Source organism: Xiphias gladius, chromosome 19 (genome assembly GCF_016859285.1).
Source record: "Xiphias gladius isolate SHS-SW01 ecotype Sanya breed wild chromosome 19, ASM1685928v1, whole genome shotgun sequence".
Classification (NCBI taxonomy): Eukaryota; Metazoa; Chordata; class Actinopteri; order Istiophoriformes; family Xiphiidae; genus Xiphias; species Xiphias gladius.
Genome location: NC_053418.1, coordinates 20,384,862 through 20,410,267, shown reverse-complemented (window position 1 = coordinate 20,410,267; position 25,406 = coordinate 20,384,862). Strand labels below are relative to the sequence as shown.

Genomic DNA, 25,406 nt, shown 5'->3' with positions numbered 1-25,406 from the left:
AAAGACTTTTGAGAGTTAACAGGAATTCTTTTGGACTTACATCTACAATGTTGGCCACGCAACAGAACACACACGGAATTCCCCTGGTTTTCCTTTTTTTCAGGTAAACACGTACATATGTGCCCCAGAGTGTGTGTCTCTTCTGAAGCTGTCGACGTAATGGCTGTGTTGCTTTTATTAGTCCCCTCTGCTCCATGTGTTGAGCTTCTCTGACGTCAGCATGTGCCGCGCCGTGAAACACGGAGCCCCACATATCATGTGAGTGTAGGAACAGCAGAGGCTCAAACTCTCTCTTTGATCAGGCAGGAAAACTCAAACCAGCTTCCATCATAATATGCCAGTGTGTGGGAACACTTTCACACAGTATTTACCTTGATGGGAAATTGAAACTGACTTGGTGGAGGAACGTGACCCTCCTGGGGTTTAGAACAAAGTGCTTGTGTTAGTAAACAGATGCATAAATTGCATTCTTCTGAGCCGTGAGTAACAGCTCGCAGACTTGCACGGCCTGCGAGTGGGGGTTTATAATTTCAGCATCCCTCGAGCTTTTCAAAGCTTTGGTTAAACATTCCGGAAATACTATCCTGGCGATCTGTCTTTGGTCACCAAGCCAAGGAGTGGTTTCCTGCTCCTCCTCCTTTTGAGGGCCAATGATGTGTGTACAGTTCCCTCATGGAGCTCTCAGATAAGCTGGCACATTGTGCTCTATCCATCTGCTCACACATTTTCTACTCCTGTCTTATTTATAGCTGTCACTCAATATATGCAATCCATGTTTCTCTTTCTGTGGAGGAAATAGTGGAGTACTAGTTTATGTTGTTTTATCATATTGTGACAACGACAACTTAGACTGGATGCTATTTTTTGGGGCACTCAATTTCATTAAGGCCTGAATGCAGAGGCTGAAAAGTTGTGCCATCGTATGGTATTCCAGAGCTAAATGGAAGGTAGGCTACCTCTTAGAGGTTGCATTATAGCAGGGATTAAGAATTTTTATACCCAATAGAGAGGAGGCCATGGAGCTTGACATGTTTGACATCAGTTTTGGTCTAAAATGTGGCTTTTACTTTTTGGAAAGCCAATAATACAATAGTGAAAAATATGCCAAGCAGAGGTCTAAGGGAATGGCAATTTTTTTTCATAGTTTTTTTTTAACTATGTAAAACATTAAAATATATTTTAGAGGAAAAAACATTAAATTGGAGAAGCATACTATACAGTTGTCTTTGCTAATTAAATGATAACCTGACTTCCTTGACTAATTGTTTTGTTTGGATAACGAAAACCTAGGTCATGGACTTACTGCCCACTGCCAATCATCCTCAAGCCACATGTAGCACTTTATAAACATTGGTAGAAATCATAACATGGTATTGCCCTAATGCTAAGTCAATTATGTCCCTTCCTTCTTCTGAGCCCCAAGCGTAACCTTATCTTAGATGGCCATGAACCATAACTGATATAATCATAGCAGTCCCTGTGTGGATGTGTTACCAGCACATTATCAGACGTAGTAAATCAGTTTATGGATTAATCAAATTTAGCCCTCTCGTTTTGAAATAGCAGTTCCCCCTCCCTCCCTTCTTCCTCCACAGCATCCCTTCTGGAGTGGAATCAGCTGAGCTCTCTGCCCATTTCCAGAGCATTCAGGTGTGGCTCCACCTCCGCACTCTGTTAATAAGGACATAATGGTTCCATATCTGCTCCCAGGCCAAATGAATTGAATCAGTTCCACAGTGTGATTAAGAATGTGGGTCTGGTGGCCTGGGTGTCTTGCGCAAGGCTGTGCTGGTGCTCTAGCTTTGGCTGAGCTGTCTAAGTTTAGGGGAGTACAGGGGAGAAGTCTTGGCCCATGCTCACTGGATGCCTGAAGCACCTGCCTCAGCTCAAAAACACATGATCAAAGCTGCTCAGTGCAAGACCTGACTGCTGCAGGTTTAGTAGAGTCGGGAGGAAAATACTTTTGGAGTTCAGTGTTTTTAATATGGAAAGTGTCTTTGAACCAGTGACACTACTATTTGAGTAATAAAGTAATTACACCCATATTGTCTTTTCCCATATGAGGGAATTTAAAAAATAAAACATACATCTTTTACATGGGCTATATGTATTTTTCACACGTATATAAATAGAAGTCAAAATCAGTAACCGTTTTTGTGTTCACATGCCTTTAGTATAAAAGGAGCCATCACCTCTCATCTCTTTGTGTTTTAATGATAAAGCATATATACATAAAAAGAACAAAGGAGGCATTCAAAGCAGTAGCATACAACCAGCCACCTAATTAAGTATTTCTGTAGCCAACAGCCATAGATAACGAAGGAAGCAGGGGTTGGTGGGAATTGGTTTGACAGCCTTTTCTCTGTGTTTCTCCCTCCTGCAGCAACGTCCTCTTGGTCCTCTGTAAATACCATTGAGATAAATTAGCGTCAGGCCTGTTTCACAAAAGACACCATAAGTGACAATAATTGTCTTTCTCAGATTACATTTCTAACCTTTGCACCTTGTTTCTACCTCCTCTTAGCAAGCCTCAATTCTCTTAAGCACAGCGGCATTGAACTGACAAGCTGTATTATTCAGATACACTGTTACTTTGTGGATCTTAAAACGCACTTTCTCTCCTGTTTCTTTGTCTGGTTGTGATACACTCCAGTGCCACTGATGGAAAGAGTCGTCACTCGCTGACAGAGCAGCCCTGCACAGTGGACAAATGTGACAAACACCTTTGGTGCTTTGATTCTGTTTGAATTGCACATCTCTGACACTCACTTTACTCCTAACAGTAATATATACTATGCATCCAAAGTCTTGGCTGGCATTGACACAGCCAGAATATCATATGCTGATGCAGGTACAACCTTCACAGTAAGCTGTGTGCAATATTGTATTATTTTTGAGGAAAACAAAGCTGTGGGAATGTTCATGAAGACAAAGTAAAGTGATGGATACAATAAGGCAGAGAGATATAGGGGGTGTTGAAAAGATAAAACAAGTGTGAGGGAGGGAAGGACTGAGAGAGAGGAGAGAGGGAGAGATAAATAACTGTTTGACAGGTGGAATGAAAAAACCGCAGAGGGTGTCTCGAGCAGTGTGAGGAGTGTGTGTGCTGTGGTGTGGCGCAGCAAAGCGTTTGGGTCATACATCACACTAATACAGCAGGAGGACATAGCCTAGCACAGCGCTATGCAGAGCAGGAGGAGAATAATGTGCTGCGCTTGCACCCGCTCAATCTGATTGAAACACACAGCACAGGGGTACATTTACTCACCCCCCACAAGCACACTTTATAAATCTAGTCTTGGCCTGTATATTCTCCTAGATAATCCCTGAAAACAGAAACAGAAAACAGACACATGGGTTCTCCATCATGGTGAAAGGAGGGTCTGCTGCATTGTGTGTGTCATCTAGCTACATGTTGCTGTGTAGAGCTGCTTTGCCAAGGCCAAAAACATGAAAGTACATTGATATGGTGAGTGAATTGCAAGATGTGCAATTAAAAAAGCATTAGATCGCCATTAAAAATGAGTTTGGCTTCCTATAAGACACTGATCAGAACTGTTTATTAATTTATGGAGAAAATGAATGGGGTAATAGTAAGACATTCCTCTTCTATTGTGCTCATAGTACACGACATGCTAATTTATCTTATCTGTACATCTCTGTTTGGCTTTATTTTTTTCTGTTTGAGGCTTAGCACATCAGAGTCTTAAAAGCTGCTGAAAGTGGACAAACGATCATTATTGTTGATGATATTGGTATAGATGTTTTAGCTCTCTCAATGTATGAAGTAATCTAACCTTCGGTTAACTGGGCCTGGCTATGTCCTCCTCTCTCTGCATGCCTTAGATCACTGAAGCAAGATTCAAAGCAATTCTGATGAGAGCTCAGAGCCTCTGTCTCATACTGCTATCATTTACATGATCCAGCCTGGTATTTCTTCAGCCCTGATAATTAGCTCCATCACTGCAGCGCTGCAAAAAAAAAAAAAAAAAAAAGAATGACGATATCACCTCTGGAAGGATGCTGTAACAGCTACATGTTATCAGACAGCCTGTCACGTGAACTCCTGAGCTCGGATGGCAGTGCCAATCACACCCACGACAGGCAATAGTGATGTGATATTTATGTGTATTATATTGCAACCCCTTCTGTGGGTGTATTTAATTGGCTGAAGGTTCAGGTCTCGCAGCCTGCCAACTGCTTACACTGTAATTAGCATGGAGGCTGTGCTGCTTTACATTTGTCACCTCTCACCTCCATCAGGGAGCTGTGGTGTTAGGTGGGCTGAGTTTGGGCCCTTTGCTGTTGTGCCACTCTGACCTCAGGAGGAGATTAATTAAGGTTCAGGGCCAGCCAAATGATCACACCTAAAAAAGCCACACGCAGCGGTGATGATGAGGAGCGTTTAGATACCCCCCATACAGCGTGCCATCCTCTCTCACCTCCTGGCCATTGAGCTGATTGAATAGAGCCATCACTGATGGCAACCTCTTCACACAGATGTGGGTGGGCTACTGGGGACCTCAAGGTCTGCCTTGAAAAGAGAATTGGATTCCCTACACTAATAAGGATTTGCTCACCAGGAACTTAAAAATAGATAGAGGTTGTCTTTGAAAGGTGTACCTGAAGGGGTTTTGGGGGGTTTGGGGTTACGTTAGGGGTTGATAGGTTGAGGTATGGAGGTGGATCCCACTGTTGACTAGGATGCTCTTTTCATTATTGTCCTGGTCTTGTCTTGGGCTATGTTCATTACAGTTCAAGGGTTGCTGTGCACCAACTTTCACAGAGGTTGAAATTAGGGTTTCAAGGGGTATGAACTGGCCCCGCAGAGGTGAACTCGTCCTTTGGAGCATTGTGGTATTTGACAGGGCAGCTGTAATTGCTCCTCAGAGACCAAGAAGAGTCAGCATCATCAAAACGAGCACCTCTGAAAGGGATTCACTCCCAAAAGGGAAAGAAATGCCGCATGGGAGGAGGGAGCCCTTAAGAGAGCGTATCCGGAAAAGAAATTTATTCATTTTGTGTTAATAACTTTTATATCTGTGGAGAAATTACCTCAGATGTCTTCCTTAGGTCCTTTGGGGCATTGAACTCTCTTGCCCCTTTACTGCCACCTCCTTTTCCTCCCAGCAATCTTTTTTTCTTCCCTTAAATTTATTTTCTTTTCATTTGTGTCAATGGTTGTGTTTAGAAAAACATGAGAGAGTGAGGCCAAGCTTTCTGGTCCCCCACGGCCAGCACTGAGGCCCTTTTTCAGCATGCGCCATGATGTTCAAAGGCTCCTCCAGTGTTCAGCCCAGTTGAAAGCCAAGTGTTTAGGATGATTCACGGTAATGACTGTATCTTTTGCTGTGCTAGGTCATGAGAATGGCTTGGGTCATGGGCGGCAGAAGGGTTTTGGATGGTGCTGTTTGAGGATAACTAGCCTGTAATAGCCATATTCACCTCTGCTGCTAGGAGATAGTAGTCATGTTATAGCACTTGGATGGAGCCTTTCGGTGTGAGGTTTGTCTGGGAGCTGTGATAAAAACACCTCTGTAATTGACCAGTGTGTAAGAAGCAGCTCATTTTTGTTTGCCCGGATTCAGTGAATGTTGGTTTATTACTGAAGGGCAGAGACAGCCGCAGAAACTGTATGGCAGCATCTGCTGTTGTATAACTGTGCCTGTGTCAGTTTATATTTGTGGTGGTGCAGGGCATGCATTATCCAGGTCAGATGGGTCATTGCTGGAGTGATGGGTGTGTTTTTGATGGTTGACCTAACTTCCTCACCCTTCACCTGCCGCCTCCCTCTTCCATCCTTCACTCTCTTTCTCCACTGAACATGATGTATCGCTGTATACTCCGAGAGAAGAAATATCATGGTTTAATCGTATCCGTTGGCAATTAGTCCACCACCTCCACCCTGTGTAATACAGATATATTTGCATTAATGAGACTGGAAAGTCATGGCTGACTGCCTGCAGAAAAGATCCCTTTCCATAAACAATAGCTGGCGTCCCCTTGGGTGGGACCCAGTTGTTGACCCAAGATGAACTCCTGACCATAGCTGCCATGTCCTCCTGACTTGGTGCAGGGACACCCTGGATCGTGACCGACAGACAGCGAGAGCGAGTGACAGACTGACAGTTTGACCCAGACACACTGGAATGCAAACAGGGGGATCTACAGAGATTATACTGCCGGCTTTTTTAAACAGCCTTAGTCCTTTAGTGTGCAAGTCACCCCGCTAGAGAGGCCTGGTCAAAGAGATAGGTGCCTTTATTTCTTTCATGTTGCAGAATGTAGTTTCACTGGAACTGATTTGTAGTCACAAGCAAATTATTTTCTTTATTTTTTTCTAGTTTTTTTTTAGGTTCTACTTTTGATGGGGCTCAAACAGAGTGCAGTGGTGAAAGATATACTGTTGTCCCTAATCTTATCCTTTCTTTTGTGTGTATGCAGTCCCAAACCGGCTGCTTCTTAACTACAATTGCCCCTTATCCTTTCATTCTCTCTCACCCTCTGTCTTTCCTTCTTCCCCTCTCCCTCACCTCCCCTACTGCCACAATGAGATGGTTTAATGGAAATTATTCTGAAATGGAAAGAAATGAAAAGTCCAGGGTTCACTGGCTCTTTGTCAGACCATATCTGTTCAAGTCAAAGAAGGCATAGTAGCAACTGGGGCACACATCTCTTAACTTTGCTGAAAGGCCATTTGTTATTCAGGCAGTGTAATCACTGTATTTCTTTTGCTTGCAGTAGAATCTTTCATGACTGTAGCACATTCTTCCCCTTTAACAATGAGGGCATGTGCCCTGAGTTCATATGCTTTATTACTTATTTTATTTAAAACCTCCTTCTGACTTTGGGATTTTGGGGGAATTTAATTTCCTCTGCAAACAATCTATTTAAGGTTACAGAGCATCACCATATTGAACAGGAACTGAAATCACTGAAATCCATTAATCAACCAGGGGCAGATCAAAATGTCTCAGGGCTAAACAGTGCTTTATCCTAAGGTGCCTTTATGATTTACTTCAGCTTCACTATTTGTTCTTTAATTGAAGTTGAAAGTCTATTTAAGTTGTAGGTCCTCCCCAATCATGTTTATAAATTCATAGTTAAGTCAGGGTCATAGAATAACAGCTTGTGATTTAGTACAAGCTTTTATTTTATACTTCACGTCTTTTGTTATTTATTTTTGTTCTTCAATTTAAATGTATGAAGAGGTCACAGATTTGACAGTTCATTGGTTTTACAGGTAGTGATTCGGTGTATTTACTTAACTGTGCTCATATTTGGAGAGACATGGGCAGTCCTCTGTGACAAACACTTTGTGTAAATGGATATTAGAGATGTTCTGGTGAATTTGCTTTGTATATTCTCAGTGGCACAAGACATTAAAATGTCCTTTGGAAAATCCTTCCCTCCTGTTTCGTGTTGTCCCACTTCAATCCCGGGTAGCTGTGCAGTGTCGGGCTGAAAGCCTGGTGTCACTCTCCCAGAGCCTCAAACCAGCAAAAAGAGGAGGGGTTTTTGTCTTCCTTTCCCCTTCACTTATCTCTTTTGTTTGTCCTGGTTTCCATAGATGAGCAGCAACCCTCCATTCTCTTCTCAAGCGAAACTAAGTGCTGCCGCTACTCTCGACCTGCCAGCTCCAAATTGGCAGCCTGACCTTCTTTTCCTTCCTCGAGGCGTCTGCACAAAGCCATACCTCTACCATGGGGGAAAAATGCAATTAAGAGGTGACATAAACACTGAGTACCCGTTGTAGCCATGCCCAGGAAGAAGGAGGGGGTATGGCAGCTGCCATTGTGACATGCATGCATAGAGCTGGTCTGTTAATTGGACTTTATGCATTGCAGAGTGACACTGGGGTGAACAGCCTTGATAGAGAACAGTGGATGTGGCTCGGTGTCACTGAATGATCATTGACAGGAGACTGGTGTCAAACTTTGCTCTGGCTACTGTATGCATTAAGTTTGGCTGCTCACTGACCTTGTGTTTTGATTTTTTTGTAGGCAATTATCACCAAATTTTTCTGCACTGGTGACAAACAGGATGCAAATATTAAGAAATGTCCTAATTGATATGATAACACTTTGAATATTTGGAAGCCACAGATTTTTTTTTTTAAATGAAAGTTTTATAAAATCTTTGAAATTTAAGCCATTTCATAATATGACCAAAAAAATTTAAAAGATTAAACCTAGCAACTTACAGGCTTTACTGGAGGACATGAATTGGATGAGACTAAAGATGCAGGACACTTTAAACAAAACCTAACCCATCCTTGTAGCAACAAAAAGTGTTCCAGATTACAAATGCCACTCAAATGGAAAATACAGTGGACTGTCCGTATCTCCTGGTGAATGTTTTCATAATCACTGAAACAATACAAAGACATCATGTCGTTCTAATTGAGCTTAATAACGTGAATATCTGCAAAGAATATAAATTATGCTCTATAAAATCATAATACCCTTTTTTTGTAATGTGATATGAGAATACCTTGCAGCTTTTCTTTTAGTAGGGGAAGCCCATTAAAATAGGGAATGAGGGAGAGTGGTGCTTAATTGCCAGCTGAGGTGTGTGACATTTGGAGCAGCACATTGAATCTGGCCCAAAGTCCAAAAGGTTTTGTGAGGGACTGAGTAATTACTCTGCTCTCTCCAGGCAACAGGTTTAATAAGATGACTCAGTGATAGAAGGGGAGAGCACACACGCAAACACATGCACACACACATTTAAAGACGTCCACAGGAAATACATTGATCGTTGTGGTATATATTTTATCTGTTTGTGTCTTTGTGCTTTCTTGTGTTTGATGCGGATGATTTCAGCAGATGTGAGGTTTTGATTTGGACAAAATTTTTACCAATGCTTGATGGTGGTTTTTATACTTTTTGTTAGAAGGCATTGATCAAAGAAATGATTTTTTTATCTTCTCCTTTTACCCATACTCGAAGTATTGGTTTTCATTTTTCCACTTAACAAGAAACAACATAAAAGCCACTCTTCAGTAATGTTTATTCAGGCAGCTATTTGTCACAGTTACAGTGTTTTAAGCTGTGGTCCCAAGCTAACATTTATTTTCTGGTCTGGATGACTTAAAGTTCCTAGCATCTATGAATTTGCTATATACTATTATTGCTGTATATGAACATATCTTCATATGACCTCTTCAGAGGACCTGAGAGGATCAGGAGTGATCTATCTGCTTGGTTAACCTTGTAAACAGCCTGCTGCTCCACCGTGTCTGTGCTTACCATGTTTGTACAGTAGATGAGTGGTTCCCTGGCCCTCTCCTCAGGGTTGTTTAGCTTTCAGACCCCTGACAGAGGAAAGGAAACTCCCTTGGGGGAAGATGAAGCACTACAGGTTGAATGAAATTCTCTCTGAACACTCCAAAGCTCTCTTCATCTCCAAAGGCTCTGGGGAAAAAGCAGCAGAAAAATGTTTAAAACAGGATGCTTAATCCAGCACCATGGAAAAAGCATAGTAGCGCACGGAGTTTTATTTTTTTTAACCAAGAGAGAAAACACTTTGAAAGAGGCCCAGAATGATAGGCCAGCATAATGAGCCATCACTGGCTGATATTAGAAAGTTTATTCATAGAGTAGCACTAGAAGATGGCTTAGTGCAGGATGTTATCTTAATGCCACAACATGATAAATGATACAGGAAGGATAGTGTTAGGAAATTGTTGGGAAATGTGTAGTAACATATTTCCCAGCACAGAGAACAGTAATTTTCAGTAAAGAGTATATAAGCAAAAAAAAAAAGAAACTGTGAAACTGTGCTCTTGTTATGTGCGAACATATAAAGACTAATATGGGCATACAAACTGCAGGTAAACACAGTATTAAATGTAGCTGATGTGATAGCATGGGGCCCTCTGCTCATCTTTTATAATTACCTCAGTAAGCATGATATAATATGCTTCAATATCGGTATTGTAGTTAAGTAATAGAACATCACTCACACACAGTGCCATCTAATGATAAGTTATGAGAGTGAGTCCTCCGTAAATGGTCCAGGGTGTGTGTGTGTGTGTGTGTGTGTGTGTGTGTGTGTGTGTGTGTGTGTTTAAGTTATGGCAGGGTCTCAAACAGGGCCTAGTGGCTCAGTAAATGATGGCGGCGGGGTTGGCTACATCGACTGCGGTCATCACTCCCTGGGTAGCCTGATAGGTAATTCATACACCCTAGCTGTAAAGGCGGGGGTCAGTGCTTTTTCAACAAATATCATGCCACATTTATTCCTAAAACCCCCAACCCTACTTGTTCGTGCTTAGGCAAACTGTTGCATCAATCCAGAGAGGTGCGAAGTACAGTGTGGGGAGATACAAAGCCTTCAGTATTTTGCTTTAGCCAGAGAATCATTCCTCTCATTAGCCAAACTGTGTCCTCAAGGTATTTCACCACAGAGCTGTGCGTGTAGACCGGCAGGTCCTTACAATGTGCTAATTTGAATTTGCAGGTTTGGTGATGTTCATTTGCAAAGTGGTGTTGTGGACCTGCACCTTGCTCGGGGTAATCATTAGCATGAAAGGAGGATTTAGTATTCTGCTCAGCTGTGAGGCACTGACATAGATAGGTCCCTGGCTTCTGTTTCTATTAGTGTTCAGGCCTGTGGCTGCACAACCAACACTTCAATGAACGCTTTCTCAATGCATGGCCATTTCTCTGCTGCAGCTGCTGCCCTTCTAACTCTCTAGCTTAGGGATAGAAATATGACACTAGAGAACACCCATAGTATTGTTACACCTTACCCCTCTGTTTTTTTTTTCACATCCAATTTTCGCATCGACCAGTGACGCCCATTCCCCTAAGACCTCCAGCTACTGAAGGATCATTGGACTCTCCTGTGAGTGTGTGTGTGTGTGTGTGTGTGTGTGTGTGTGTGTGTGTGTGTGTGTGTGTGTGTGTGTGTGTGTGTCTGTGTGTGTCTGTGTGTGTGTGTGTGTGTGTGTGTGTGTGTGTGTGTGTGTGTGTGTTGTGTATACTCTTACTGATCAGGGTTGTGTTTCTGTGATTCCGGACTCCTGCTGCTGTTATCACTGCAGTGTGGAGGGTGGGGAGGAGGGAGTGTGGTTCACAGCACTGAGAGCTTCAGGGCAGTGTGTCAGTGTGCATGCGTGTGTGTGTGTGTGTGTGTGTCTGATCTAATGGGATTTACAGCATGCACAGTCTAAGTTTTTTCTCTTAGCTTTTATATTTGCAACAGAAAGACAATTTACACAATTAAACCATAATTATGGTCTATTTGATCTGACAGCTAGGTAGCTGTCTGGCAGGAGAAAGGTAATGAGAATACGCGAGGCATTAACAGTGACTATACACAGGATCCATAGAATCACTGTAATTACAAGTATGAGTGGGGTATCTAATGTGATAAAAACAAGATCATTTTTAGATTTGTCTTTTAATTAAAAATCCATCAATTAAAATATGATGGATGCAAAATTTGTTTTAAGGACACTGCTAAAATGTTTAATTTTCTCTTCAGAGAGAAAATGAGCGATTGAGAGGGAGGGAGAAAATGGTGAAACAGAGCAAATGTTTGTTTCATATTAGGGAGGTGTAAGTTGCAGCAGAAGATGTAACTCCTTCATTTCACTTGGAGCAAAGTGAAAATGGATGAAGGAGAATTCTACCGTATTTCCGCCATTTCATCCTTCTTTATTCACAGTTCCCTTTTACTGTAGTTCTATGCTCAGCGTATGAGACTCTTATGATGGATTGCACTACTGGTCCTCTTGAGTGCATGCATGTGAATAAATTGGTGCAGTGTGCGCATGTTCCTCGCTTCCCTCCCTCTTTCCTTCATCTGCCTGTTTTTGTTTTTTTTTCTTTGCCTTTTTCCCAGAGTTGCCCTTGCCACTCTGCCCTATCCTTTCCTCTCACCTCAGCTGTTTCGGACATGTGTGCAGAAATGTATGCCTCAATACGCATGTGTACTTATATTCATATATGGCTAAACACACAGACATGCCAACACACTCAGCAGAACTGCGTAGAACTCAGGGCTATCTTCCTCCATGGCCACAGTGATTCATTACTTTTAACAAAGCAAACAGAGTCTTGCTTGTCCGGATCAATCTTTTCCCGGTCTTGGTGCGAGCTGCTGTTGCCAATAATTGCCAAACTCTGTCTAGTATGAAATGAGGGCCACTTTCACCTCTCCCTGGTCCTAAGCTAACCATAGCCTCAATTTTCTGCACTTGTGCTCCCGCTCTCTTAGCTCCCACGGCTCAATTTTTCTTTACCTGTATGTCCACCTTTTTTCCTTGTAATGCAACCCTTTCCTTGGGAGCTGTAGTGCTTTGGAATATAGCTGTGAGATGGGTAGTCATGTCATCTCATTTTAACTCGTTTTTAGCAGCTGCCATATGCTTTAAAAACTGTGCATACAAAAATCAAGCATCATGCCTCTTGCTATCCATGCATAATAATTGGCATCGCTATGCTAAGCTGATCAAACACCATTAATCTATTTGTAGTATATGTTTGTTTCCAAATGAGAAAATTAATACATTCCGCTACTGTAGCCAGCTGGGTGCGGTGAGCCCCATTGATTGTTGGCACCCACATTATGACTCATAGCTCTGAGCAAGTGTCTTTATTTAGCCTGCTGTGTGTGTGTATGTGCATGTTTGTATGAGTGTGTGCACGAGTGTAATTTTAGTGAGTGAATTTTTAGGGTTTTTTTTTTTGGTTTTTTGTTTTTTTGAACATATAAGCCATCTACAGGTGGTAAGGAAACCTGTTCAGTTCATCTTATTACTGGACAGGCCGCTGAGTCACGCAGCATGCGCAGAGATAGATATCAAAGCCAGGGAGATACAGCTAACATGATTAGCAGGCAGACACAATTAATGATGCATGGTGATGGCCAAAGAACTCTGAGGGAACTTGCTGTTTAATGAGCTAACACAGAAACTGTGCAGATGTGGTACAGGACCACTCAGTGTTATCAGAGGTAGACACCTCCGTTCAGTAGAACTCTGCCAATTAGCCCTCTTATGGGAATCGACTGTCAGGATTTCAGTCTAAAATAGTGAGTATTTGTTGCTAAAATGTGCATTAGCAGTATTGTGCTTATTAAAATGTGCAGCACTGTGCATGTTCTTTTCCTCTGTGTCTCCCGTCATACTGGCACAACTGTTCAGCTCAACTACATCTTGGATTGACCAATAATTCTCAATAGGAAAGAAGCCCTGAAAACTACTCTCCTCGTTAATAATCTAAAATCCACACTGGTCCACCCATAATCTTACTTTTTTTTCAGCTTCTGATATTTCCCTGGCCGAGCAATGTGCTGGAGCATGTCATATATATGATAAGTAGAGGAGCCTGTCCGCCTGGGACTCATCACACACTTAAATTGGTGCAGCATGGAGTTCATATTGCAGTGTAGCCGAGGGGGAATTAGCAAGTCTATATATAAACCCCCGCCGCATGTGTTGTGAATTAAAGTGCATTTATCTGGTAATCGCTGGGGAGATCTCCGTGTGCACAAGCATGGCAAAGCAGTGGCACTGCAGCCACAACAGCCCTGTATACTGATGCAGCTGCTGCACTGGGAGATGGGAAGAAGAAACAGGTCATACACAATGAAGAGCTCTGATAGCCTGGATGGCAGTAGGCATGTACAGTACACAAGGAAGGAATAACAAGAGGCATTTCTGTGACTCCTTTATGTGCTAATCTTTATCTCTCTCTTGCCCTCTTCCTCTGTCTCCTCCTCCTTGTTTTAAGTATGTTTCTAACCCTTTTGGCTACATCAACATTGTCTTTCCTTTCTGTCCCCTTTTCTTTTCAGCTCTCTCAGCCTCTCAGCACCTTTATCTGTGTTTCAGTTTGACTTTACTCAATCATGTATGACTCCATACAAGGAGAATCAAAAGCAGTAGGGCTCATGCCATGCTTTTCATTAGAGCTCTTCATAAAGGCTGACTGTGCGTCTTTTGAAGTATTGCAGGGCAGTTTTGGAGAGCCACGCTGGCAGGCAGCCTGTGTTGCTGACTGTTATTTGATGAAGCATCTTCCCACTGAGGCCAGAGCAGCCTAATGAACCCAATACAAGTGCTGACACTGACAAGGAGCAGTGCCTACTGTGTGACAGTGTGATGGGGTAATGACATGGTGGAATTTGTCTCTCTTTGGGATCTTCAAACTCAGCAGGCAACGATAACCAATCCCAATAAACACTTCACACCTCAGAAAATGCCAGTTTGAATAGCTTTCATTTAGCACAGGTTAAATGGTTTGTGGATACGATGTTGCATATTTTACTACAGCAGCCTTTGTTGTTGTAGTAAACTCAGTACATCATTTGAGATGGCAGCAACATGTGAGATATGAAGCTCAGAGTGTCATGCTTTGAAGAGGTGCTGAGAGAGGGTCAGTTGGACATGACTACCCATCGTAATAGCAAATGAAGATGCTTGGTTTCCCATGTTGAGAACATGTGTCTCTCAGCCGGTGTTTACTAAGAGGAGGGTATTTTTCAGCCATGCTTGAGTTCCCTGTCAAAGCCAATTAAGGGAGTACAAATGAAGATGGAAGATGTGATGCCTCAGGCCAGGAGAGTACAGCACCAGGTAGCCTCTTCTGTCATCACTGTGGGGCTGCACACATCAGTGACACATATGGTCAGGGCTGCTTATTCAATTGGCATTGGCTATCAATAATCAGAACCTAAAATTTGAATTAAATAGGGGAGTTTTAGTTCTAGTCAGAGCTTGTTTGTTGCACATTTGAATTAAATAGGTTTTTCAACAATTGGTTAGAAGTTTAGTTAGGACAATCAACACATAAAAGATCCAGCAGAGATTGCAGCTCTTTGTTTCATAACCCTTATTGGTTGCAGAAAGTATACTCTATAAAATGTAAGCCTTATAGGTATTTTCTAATAAAGCCTTTTATGGCCACCTCTGGATGGAAAGCACTTCTGCAGCCTAGAGTTTGCTCTCTTTTTCAGGCTCACCATCTGGCCTTGATTGATTAAAGCCTACTTTAAGTAATTAATGCCTACTTTAATTGAGAGTCAGCCCCTGCGGCTATGGGGTTCGTGTGCAATGCTCAGTCAGAGCAGAGCCAAGGATCTAGTTGAGAGGGGCACGGAAATCTGTTTAGCACCCTGACCCCTTCAGCCACATATCTCAAGACTCTTAAGATGCTAAAAAGAATGCAAGTATGCTAGCTGCATCCATGTGACAAATCATGCTATAAATCAAAGCGCAGTCTGCGACATGGTTTTTCTAACATTGGAATTAACGTGCCTGGAATGAGCTACATGCATATTGCCATTTAATCTGCTGGTTTATCACTTTCCATTGGTGTATTTCCTTTGCGAAACACATCAACATGTCATGGTGGACATGCACGTAGCGGAAAGAAAATTGAATTCCCTCTGCCAAACAGTGTATGTTGACAGCATGTCACTGCAAAGCCCCACAGCTTGCCACTATTGTGCTGTTTCATCTGTTTGTGATAAACGAGTAATATCAGTTTTTTCCCCTCTGTTTCACTGACTGTCACAATGGACGGTATACCACATGACACTTCCCCGATCACAAACCCTGACCTTCTTTATTGAAGGTTCTCTTTGTCTTTGGGTAATTGTTTTTAGAAAACATTAAACCATCCCCCAGCCAGATAATGCAAGACACAGTGAATACAGAGTGTTCAGCATTGATTCCACATACCTGACTATGACCTTTTCCAATCTGAAGTCCTGCGCTGGCTGCCAGTTTGATGTGAGCCGGCTAATCGATTCCTCGCAGCTTTGAGAGAGTACTACAATGTCTCTCACACTGAAGCCTCTCCCAGGAAACCGGGATTTTACCTAGGTCTTATTGTTGCTCTTCACTGAATATTGAAAAATTTACCCTTTAATTGCCGGCTCCACAAAGATGATCAGTTTAATTTGCTCTCATTAAAGGCATCTAATTTAATGGCCTTATTAAGGGCTTTGGATAAAACAGCAATCACCAGAATCTACAACGCCCTTAGGGAGGAATACATCAATGTATCATAAATATTTTACTTCATCTACCTACATGCAGATTGTAAGTTCCCTCAATTTGACTTGCAATGCTTAACATGCACCTTTGATATGGCTTATGTCGTTAACATAAAATCACTACAGACTTGACCAGGCTTGTTCTACAAAAGCCCTCCAAGTCAGCATATAGGACAAAACAAAGTCCTGAAAAAGCAACATTTTTCATTGATTAGCTGGTTTAATGCAGAAATCTTTCACTCACTGTGAGAAAAAATTAGGCTGTCACAGTTTTTTTCTCACTGACACAACACATACAGATAAACAACACATACAGATAAACATGCACTTGATCGATGTAGGTCAGGGTTGTTTGATGGTTTAGGGTCTGGTCTTATTAGATTGGGGAGATGGTAATAGAGAGCCAGCTGTGTCATGATTCTATCCCTGTGACCCCAGGGCCAGAGGTTTATGTTTGGCCCGAGGCGATGGCTGTAGTGCCCCCAATGCTACCCCTGTGAGAACCGACCTCAGACCTCTTCAGTTCTGGGGGAAACAGATCTTTACGTGCAGGGAGAGCAAGAAGACGGATAGAAACTCATGGATTTGGCTTCAGAAATAGATTTAATTAAGTACAGGCACTATTGTGCTGTTCCGTGGCTTTCAGCTTGTCAAGTTGAAGGGCAGAAGGCCCAAAGCAGCAATCATTCCTTTTCACTTTTTTTTTCAGCTGTTCTCCCAGCTAATTTGTCATGGCCGACAGTTATCCCTGGATATTAAATTAAGCAGTTGACATTTTGTGTACCCTGCGAATCGACTGAGTCACCTTGAAAGTCTAGTGGCAGAGATGTACAAGGGATGGCGGAGGCACATGTCTTAAACCCTGGTCAACTCATGACTTTTCTAGGTCACATTGGAAAGCAGGCAAGAATGGCAGCAATTTCTCTGTTCCTATCACACCATTAGTGTTAATCTGATCCCAGCGTCCTGGCCTGTGTGTAAAGCTGATTTCAAATAATATATGTTTGTCGGAGACAGATGGGTGGTTTTCTTGAGGAGTTATTGATGTATTTTTCTTCAGTTTGTATTTCTGTGTGAGTGTGTGCAGTGTATTTGCAGCCTGCTGTCCCTGTTTGATGGTCTGATTTGGGTTCCATTATGTCGCCAGCGGGGGCTCTGTTCAGAGTCGTCATGCTGGCACCAACTGCCCTGTGGGTGATCAGAAACCATCTGCAGGAGGCGTATCCTAAACACACTGTAGCTGCGAAGGGTGTGGCATGGTCTAAATGGAGCTTTTGCTGCTGCTATTGATTTCCCCATTTGAGAGCATCTCTATTATTGCTGATTACTGATCAGGGCACAGCAAGCCGCACAAGGCTTTGGCTACTGGAGCACAGCTGGAGCAGTTGGTTCAGGCTGCCTGCCTGATGGGCGAGGAGTTGTGCTGTTTGTTTAGACAGGCATCATTGTGGTTGAGATTTTACAACTCTTAATCTTTGGCAGAAAACAGCTTCAACTGTCTGTAAAAACCTGAAAATATGGGCAGGTTTCCAGCTCCAGTGCCGTTGATACAAAGCATTTACAAATTACTTTCACAACTTCATTTTTTACTGAAAGTGATAGATCCAGAATGGGATAAACAAATAGATTTTGCTGTCTTTAGTAAGCGTTTTGTCTTGGAAGTACTACACACATCTCATGGTGCAACCTAGGGAAACTTAGAGGTAGGATACATATGTTCTTGTGCAACAATCTGTTGACCAAACAAAGTTTTTCACATCTGTTGGAGACAGTATGTTTTTGTCAGCATTCATTCTATTTTAAGATGCTAGATTAGGAACTTTGAACTATCAATTGTATCAGGCAGGATGCTGAGTGGGGACATACAGTACATCTTCATTGCCATATGCCAAATCACACTGCCGTTGCTCATTCTTTATATCGATTTGGTCTAACAGCACATCTAGTCGAAATGTATTTTCAGTGAATTCTTTCTTTAAGCCTGTTAGGCCCAGATCTAGAAAAAGGATAGACAACTGCGAACACAGACGTGCTCCCAGGGGCTGAGGACACCCCTGGGGTTACTGAAGAGGGGGCAAGGACATATACTGAGGCATTAATCTGCTAATAAGAAAGGAGCTGTTCCTCCAACAGCTGGTCTTGCGCCAAACTCCCAGTCTTAATCTTGTCAACTTTCTGTTCAGCTGCTCTGACTATGGCCCTTATTGTGAACGACAGACCTGTCACTGACAGAAAATTGTCCATGTTTCATTGTAAGTGTCATGTTAGAGAGAGAGAGAGAGAACGTATGCAACTGTAGTGTGCATGAGCTTGTTTGTGCATATGTGCACAGAGAATGTTGGGTCCCCACAGTGTGTGGCACAGTGTAGCAGAGTGAATAACTTTTTTTTTTTTTGCATCATTTCCCTGTTCCTCCTAAGCATAAAAACATGAATATTTAAAACTACATCAAACAAGCCTTCATGAAATATTAAAATGTTCAAGAAACAAGAAAAGCTTTTATCCTCTCTCTTATTCGTATGTCTTTTCTAGCCTCTCTCTTTTGCTCCCTCTCTCTTTTGCTCACACACACACACACACACAGACGCACACGCACACACACATACAGACACACACACACACAGACGCACACACACAGACGCACACACACACACACACACACACACACACACACACACACACACACACACACACACACACACACATACATAGACTGACTCACATGCACATTAGCACTCCCAAAATTTACCCACGGGTAACAATGATACACCTTCCCACTCGATCCACTCTTCTGTGGTATCAGCATATTGTTGCCTTAAATAGAGAAGCCAAAGATGCAGGATGGTTCAATAATTTACCCCGGATAGAATTTCAGGCAAAACACATTAGAAGTCTTGGTTTGTGGATGGCATGTTGTACAAGATGCCTAACAGATGCGTCACAAATCAGGAGGGCCTCTGTTAGTTATTCTGTAATATGCATCCTGTTTAGGGAGATATTTTTTGGCTGAAAGATTAAGCACTGACTTGTGTACCATCCATATGTGTATGTATTGCTCTATGTTGACAGGGCAAAATCAATTTGTGGAGCCCTCTATTTCCCGGTAATGCAGTCTCTTTCTCTCTATCTCTTTTCCCCTGTACTGTAACTCTCTCTATCTCTCACTCTCTCAATTTTTCTCTCTGTGTGGCTAAGCTATAGGCTGTGCTAATCACTGTAGTAGCAGCTCTAAGCAGATGCTGCTGTGTTTTTAGAATAGATCCTGTTAAGCGTGAATTCAAAAAATTGTTGTTGTAGGGGTAAAATCTTGCTCTCCCTTCGCCCAAAACATTTCATGCCAATAGCGTAGCCAACCTATCGGTGCTATTTCTGCAGCCTAGTCCTTGTATGCACTATTTGTTGCTCCCCTATGCGACGGCTCTGACTTAAATATGTAAGTTTCAGTTTATCTTGAGCCTCTCGTCAGTATCACTGTCCTGAATTAGTATTCAGCTACTGTAATGTAAATTCAAGTGAACCCTCTGTTTTATGAGCGGCACTGGTTGAATTGACTTGTTGGATTATGCAAAAGCTGGGGTTATACTGTGTGTGTATGTCTTTGTGCAGCCACATGATGTGTTTTGAAGGCAGTGGGAGATTAATGGAAAAGAGGAAAAAAATCGCATAACGCTGTACGGCACATTGATTCTGTCATTTTTACCATGGCTCTTTCGTTAATGCATTTATTCTCATTCTTGTGTTTGCACTATTTTAATGCACTCTCCCCACAGTCTAGTCGTTCAACCTTATGTAGGACAGGATAGGGTAAAATAAAAGGATTAAAGAAGATGCCAATTTTTGTTTGAAGGGAGCCTTATTTTATTCTTTTTTTTCTCGTCCGCTTTCCCTGGTTGTCTCAGTCAGGGAATGCTGCTCAAGACAATGAAAGAAAAATCTCTGGGAGAGCAGTCATGCTGTAGGCTAAATCTAATCAAAGGAAGAAATGCTTTTAAATGTCTTTTGTTCCCCTGGGCGAAATGTTTGTGGGCCTCTCCACTCTTGCCAGTGCGTCCTGCCCAAACTCTACCGCCACTAGATGCAATTAATATTGAGCGGATACCCTGGCCTGCACTCCCCTCATATAATAAAAGTGTTAGAACAAAGGTTAATGCTTTGAATCTAATCTCTGTCCTCGTAATTTTCAATGGAGTTGTGATGCAAGTGAAGGGAGACAGAAATGTTGAGGGGGGCAGCAGGTCTGCAGAGAGATTGGTAGTCAGTAGGGGGCTCGGACGGAAGCAAAATTAATTACTGGTCTCTATAAATTCGATGTCATGTCTCATTTTCCCTAATCCTCCCCGCCTTTCTCACTTCCTAGCGGTGCTAACAGAGAAGCTTGGGAAGACTAATGAAAAGGCCTCTTAGATGCTAATGGCAAATTAGCCCTTGTGTCACTTTTGGAAGCTGTGAGTGAAGTGACTGTGACTACTCTGTGAGGATGTGGCCAGACAGCAGCCTGGACTGCTGCTGCCCACACACAAAAACAAACAAAAAAACACGAGAGAAGGAAAGGCCAAGACTCTTATCAAGGCAGTTTTAGACAGTCTGTTGTTTCTTCTCTCACACAATGTTTATGCCTCATTTTCCCCCATGCTCTGCTGCTGTAATTGTGTGTTTTTGACACATGAACCCAGATATGACTATTCTGAGAGACAGTTTGCTTTCTCTTAGGGGGGATTTAGTGGTTTGGATCATGAATAATGAGCTGGATCTAGCTCCATCTCTGTTTGCTGCTGTTGTTAGACTGGACCAGAGTCAGGTTTAACAACTCACTAGGATTATTGTCTAATCAAGCCGTAGACACAAACATACTGAGTCAAAAACTTGCTTGGATAAAACATCTTTTTTTTCTGGAGTGTCCAAACAGTCATGCTGAAGAAAAAAAAACAACACACTTATTGATGGGGCTTTGGATCCCAGAGACAGCGTCTGTTTTAGTTTTCAATCTGAAGAATGTTCCAAAGCATTTTAGTCTCCCGCAGAAAGATACAGTATGTCAGCAGTCGCATGCAGTTTATGTCTCAGTGGTACTGAATTATTATGCTAGCAACAATGTGACTTTCTCTGCTCTCTGAATAAATGACTGGATGACAAATGTATTTATTTTTTGTCTGATTGAAGAGCCATTCACGTATCCAAAACATAACACAAGTACACATCTGATGTAAAAGTACGGCAAAAACAGACTCTGGCCAGTTGTGTTATTATTTTACAACTGCGTCCTGACAAAGGGAATGTATAATCTGAAGTATTTATGGGTGTTCTTTTATTGAGCTACAGACCGACTTGAGTAAGTAGCTCTCTCTCATTCTCCTTTTTCTTTCGCTTTACTTTTCTCCTAACACAGCCAAAGAGAAATCCCAGTGCTCTTCTTGTGTGCAGTTCACTCCCACAGCAAACAGTAGAAAAAGATATTGAGTAGAAAAACAATAGTTGCTCCTGAGAAGGCAGCCAGCCAGAGTGTAACATGTGCATTTATGTAAAACTTATAATCCAATTAACAAGTACAAAAAACCCAGTGATCACTCTATTATGGGAATACAAAGGAGAGAGGTACCATGTTCTGAAAACTACTCATGTGGAAAAAATGCAAATGGCGTGAAATGAGTGTGTCTGGTAATGTGTTTGTATAAAACCCCATGCTGAGGCACTAGACTGGAGTCCTGATCACTCTGTCTCTTACCTCTCTCCCTCTACAGGCATACTTCCGACAGGGTGTTGCCCTTCAGTACCTTGGTCGCCATGCCGACGCACTGGCCGCCTTCGCTTCTGGGCTGGCCCAAGACCCCAAGAGCCTACAGCTACTGGTGGGCATGGTAGAAGCTGCTATGAAATCACCACTACGAGGTAAGAAATTTAGTGGCTGAATACATTTGTATTTTTGTGTTAACAGCGTGTTCATGTGTATAGGTGTCACTGCCTTTATGCTTCACCATCTCCACATGTTTTGTCCTACAACCACCTAAAAGCCCGTCGCACAGATAATCCTCAGACTCTGTCAGTCAATAAGCGTGGTTGGGGTGACTTTACGTGTCCGTTTTTTATCCATTTGGGAGGCAGGCCATATCTCTTTCTGTCTGTCTTTCAGTCTTTGTGACTGACTTGGTGTCAAGTATTTACCTCCGGACTCTGAGGCCTGACATCTGCAGCTTCAGCATATCTCATTGTCAGTCGGGCTGATCACACACACAGATAGCCCCTTATCTTAATGAGCATCCAACACTAATGCCATTGTCTGTGTCTGGCCCTGTGTAAGCCTTTTTCCTAAAGCTGAGTGGATTTATAAGTAGTGCATTCAAGCCAAGATTGTTACTAAAATGTGTTTTTTCTATTATGCATTTTTATCTGTTGGATCAGCCAACTGTAGTGACCTGATTGTCCGTGAGTAATCAGTGTGGGCCACCTTAATGGGCCTCAGAACAAAACTGGAAACAATTTTACTTCAGATGACCACTACGGAGGATTTAATATGCTTCAGATCTTGATGGCACCGACTGCCAGCATAGCCTGAGTCATCCTGCTGTCTTGTTTTGTCATCACCTCATTTCCAAACTGAAAACTGAAATCCGTGCCTGTGAATCAATGTGGCCTTGTTTTATAATCCAAATTTTACTGAACTGTACAATGAGATCAGCAGTTCTGAAAGGCTTTTTTCTGTGAGGAATCTGTTTTTCTTTGATTGAATACAGTGCTCCTCCAAATATTCTTGTACAAATGCAGGAGAAAAAAATGTATTGCAGAGAGAATAAAGAATGGATGGCCCATCTGAGCGACATAGAGTATATAAGCCTGTCACTAGAGCCAAATCAAGAAAAGGGTTTGGGTCTGAGCCCAGACCTGTGCATCATGGACCAAAATGGTTCCTCTCAGTAGGGGAAGACCAACATTTAGCTGAAGCCATTTAATCTCTTAATTGTTTACCCCTATTTCCCATAGTGCCAGGCAACCATCAGAGGACCCAATCCAAGGTGTGTTGAGGAGAGGTAGCTAGGTCAAAGGATTAAGAGCAATGATCCTCTCAGAAGGGCTCCTGGCACACAGGGACGATAATCAATGTTATGCCAGCAAACAGGGGGGATAATCAGTGTTGCTCAGCCCAAGTCCCCTGATAGGTGAAAGGTAGGCTCTTCAGTTTCTCTTCTTCAAGGCGGAAGAGCGTCACATTCCTGCCATCCATGTTTATCAGTATCATAGTACACTCATCCCAGGGTTCAGCTTGGTAATTACCTCTCCCACCAATTTAATTGGAGTTAAGTAACACCAAAGAAAAATTAACTCAAACACCTTGAACAAGTGGTTTCACTTTGAACAGAAAATATGGCTAGCGGAGTTATTAAAAGCCTACATATACATTATATCATGTTACTAAAAAGGTTTTTCACCTGCTTGTTTTGGGTTTATAAGGAACATTGTAATTACACTAAAAAGCTATAATCCTTTTATAATTACACTTAAATCTCTTATACCAGTTCTGTAAGCACTGCATTATTCCCTTCTGTGTATAAATTCAATGTTATTGCCATGTTGCCGAGAGAAATAGCTAATTGTATCTAGCTGTGATTGCAGTGTTCACTTATCTCTGTCATTTATCTTACCACAAACATCTTGATACACTGTGATGTCTTCAGTCCTCTCAAAACACCTTCATGTTTATTTTTTGCCACCGAGCAAAGAGATCCAGCTGAAGACATTCATACCAGAATAGGCAAATAAATAAATTAGGATAGAGGAAGACAAATAATGAACCTGAGAGAACAATATCAAGGCATATGTCTTCAAGGACTCAGTGTGTTTTGAGTTCATCAAAGCTTGCTTTGTGTCCAAAGTAAATCTAATATTATATGTATAATTCTCCAAATCATACTGTGTCATGTACAATTCAACCCTTTCTCTCTGACACACACACGGCCACTCCTCTTTGCATAGATCAAAGGTTCTTCTCATTATTGCAGATTTAAACAGCTGTTGTGCTCTCCTGTGACTCATACTGTATATACTTCCCACAGCAAAGGGCTCTCACACAAGTGGAGGTTGGTGCAATCTCACCTCCCTCTCCTTACTGTATCTGTGTCTCTCTGTCTGCCACATCCAATCATCTTGGCAGCAGTTTTTCCTCCAATATCAGCATTCTCCATCTGTGTCACTGAATGAGCTGTGGGAAATCAGCCTCTAACAGTTTTATATACTGGAAGCAGTGTTTTAGTATGGATGTATTCTCATGAGTAATATTCTTACCATTCATCTTATTCCACCTCTGTCTCTCATTCAGCTGCTGGGGCCCAAAGAGAGTGCAAAGGGTCCATTAGCTGTTAATTACTGGATTGTTTTCCACATATTGTAACTAAAAAGGGTTCCTCACTTGAAGATCCTTTTAGATAAACTATAGAGGAGATGGTTTCATAGTGTGGCAGTTATTGACCCAGGCTGGATCATTTGCAGTTAAAGAGATTGTCCTTTAACTGGAGGATATGCACCCAGTGTGAACCTCTGAGCATCAGATGGGCTGCTACATAACCCAGACATCTGATCTTCCTGGAGAAAGTATGAATTTTTCTACAGAGATCAATTTAGTGTCACATTATTACTGACAGGATAAGATTATATTCTATGTTTTTTATCGTCAACAAAGCCAATGAAACAAAAAGAAGATCAGGCATTAACCAGCCTGATCTTTTAAAAAAACACCCTGTGTATATCTTGTCATAACCACACGTACTACACATATCACATGCCATGTTGGTTACAGAAATTTATAATAATTGTAATAGGATAGGATGATAGTGCTCATCTTTTTCACTGATATTATATGGTATTAGTAACTAACATAAATACTAGGAATAAAATTTAAAGAATATTTAATGTTTTGCAATTTCATGGCTTTACCAGTCCCACTGATGATACATCCTCAAATACAGGAGAGAGAGTACATGACTTATGTCTTTATTCATATGAAATGGAAGGCAGAGTAAGTCTTTGGTATATTGCAGACACATATTTTTGCCCTCAAGTATACTGCCATTGCAGTGAGGTGTGGCCCTAGCTATGAAAGCAACATTAAAACAGCTTCTCTTACAGGACAAAAGGAAGAAAGATGGAGGCGGAATGATTTTTTGTGTTATGATTCTGCGTTAGCTGTTTGCATGTCGATGAGGTACAGGCTGTAATTTTTACTTCGTAACGTGATACAAAGCTTAGTAAACACTAGCTATAGCATTTGTATTTGTGTGTGTGTGTGTGTGTGTGTGTGTGTGCTGCCTGTTTATATGTGTGTGAAACAACACACTCGGTTGTTGTCATAACTACCTGTTTATGAATGCAGCAGCCATGACACCTTTTTAAAAAAGCATTCTCTC

At 42.0% G+C, this 25,406-nt stretch overlaps 1 protein-coding gene across 2 annotated transcripts in view; it reads left to right on the top strand.

Annotated features, from left to right (window-relative positions):
- LOC120805289 (tetratricopeptide repeat protein 28-like) overlaps positions 1–25,406 on the top strand; it is a 162,138-nt gene that overhangs the window by 76,625 nt on the left and 60,107 nt on the right. For both annotated transcript variants that reach the window (XM_040155400.1, XM_040155401.1), the window contains one exon: positions 21,753–21,900. In XM_040155400.1, coding sequence (XP_040011334.1) covers positions 21,753–21,900 — 148 coding nt within the window. The remainder of the gene's footprint in view (positions 1–21,752; positions 21,901–25,406) is intronic.